Source organism: Merops nubicus, unplaced genomic scaffold, assembly GCF_000691845.1.
Source record: "Merops nubicus isolate BGI_N331 unplaced genomic scaffold, ASM69184v1 scaffold14535, whole genome shotgun sequence".
NCBI lineage: Eukaryota > Metazoa > Chordata > Aves > Coraciiformes > Meropidae > Merops > Merops nubicus.
In genome coordinates this window covers 2,881-4,326 of record NW_008609045.1, presented here as the reverse complement: position 1 = coordinate 4,326, position 1,446 = coordinate 2,881, and the positions used below count along the sequence as shown (strand labels likewise).

Below are 1,446 nucleotides of genomic sequence, written 5' to 3'. Positions count from 1 at the left end.
GTGGGTGCCACCTCGGCACGCCCCCTGGGGGGGAGGGGGGGGGGGGTTTGTCATTCGAGAGAGGCAAAACCCGAGCTGAAAGGGAGAGGAGGGGGGGGAGAAAAAAAGGCCAAAAGAGGCAAAGTCAAAGCTGGTCCAATAAATAACATCTTCTGCACCATCCGCGGGTAGGAGCGGAGGGAGCCGGGGACAAGCAGTGACATTTGCTGCCAGGTTTTAGGGGGGGTTAAGGGGTGGGTTTTTGCTTGGCTGGCTGATTTCGTTGTTCTTTCCCCCCTTTCCTCTCGCAGTCGAGCCGACTGTGGATTTGTCGAACGAAAAACGCAGCTATTAAAAAGAAAAAATGATCATCATCCTCATAATCCTAAAAAAAGGGGGTGAACAAAAAAAAAGGGGGTGAAGAAAAAAAAGCGAGGGGAAGTTTCGATGACAATAAAAAAGGCTACAACTGTTTGACAGGTAGTTACTGCTGTGTGAGCCTCTCCATTCTATACTCTATAAAAGCAAATGACCGTCGTAAACATCTCGATTTATCATCTGCCATAAAACGAGACTTCAAGGGGCTGAGAACTCAGTCCTTGCTTTCTTCTTTTTCCTCCTCTTCTTTTTCCTCTTCTTCATTCCCTTCTTCTTCCGTTTTCTCCTCGTCCCTGGCCCCCGGCAGCTTATCTTTATTGTTTTCTTTTTTCCACTTCATCCTCCTGTTTTGGAACCAGATCTTCACTTGTCTCTCGGTCAGTCCCAGGGCGTGTGAGACCTCAATCCGTCGCTTCCGTGTCAAATACGGGTTGAAGAGGAACTCCTTTTCTAACTCCAGGGTCTGGTACCGGCTGTAAGTTTGTCTGCCACTGCGTCTCCCGGGAGCTGTAGGACACAAACACCCAAGAACTTCTTAATTCTCCCCACTTTGGAGGCTCTGCTTCCCCCCCTCCCCCAACCTTTGCCCCCCTCGCCTTGATTTTCCTAGAGAAACTGCTCCCCTCCTTTTTCCCCTGCCCCTCAAAAAAAGCCCCTCTGGAGGTTTTGCGTCTTCCGAGAAGGGTTATGATGGATCAGCTGATGGATCGGCTGAGAGTGGCGATAGTCGCGATAGCCGCTGCCCTTCCCTGGCTCTTCTGGGTGCAGGGGGGGAGGTGGGTGTCAAGCTCATTCACAAAAGAGACCTTGCCAGCTTCCCAAAAAGGGGGGGTCGGGATGGGGAGTCCTGGTGGGCAGCTCCATTTTATATTAAAAAGAAAAAATAGATTTTTTCTTATGAAAGGTGCATTGTTCACCATAAAAAAAAAATAAGCTCTCCAGCCTTTCTCCTTCTCCCCATCCCTTTTTCTTTCTGCCTTTCCCTTTCCTTCTTTCCTTCTGTCTTTATCTTTATCTTTATCTTTATCTTTATCTTTATCTTTATCTTATTCTTTCTTTCTTTTCCTTTCTTTTTATCTTTCCTCTTTC

General features: G+C 47.9%; 1 protein-coding gene across 1 annotated transcript in view; it reads right to left on the bottom strand.

Annotated features, from left to right (window-relative positions):
* Positions 1-571: 571 nt before the first annotated feature.
* Positions 572-1,446, bottom strand: part of HOXC8 (homeobox C8) — a 3,267-nt gene continuing 2,392 nt past the window's right edge. Inside the window, exon 2 of the mRNA XM_008940484.1 lies at positions 572-864. Coding sequence (XP_008938732.1) covers positions 572-864 — 293 coding nt within the window. The remainder of the gene's footprint in view (positions 865-1,446) is intronic.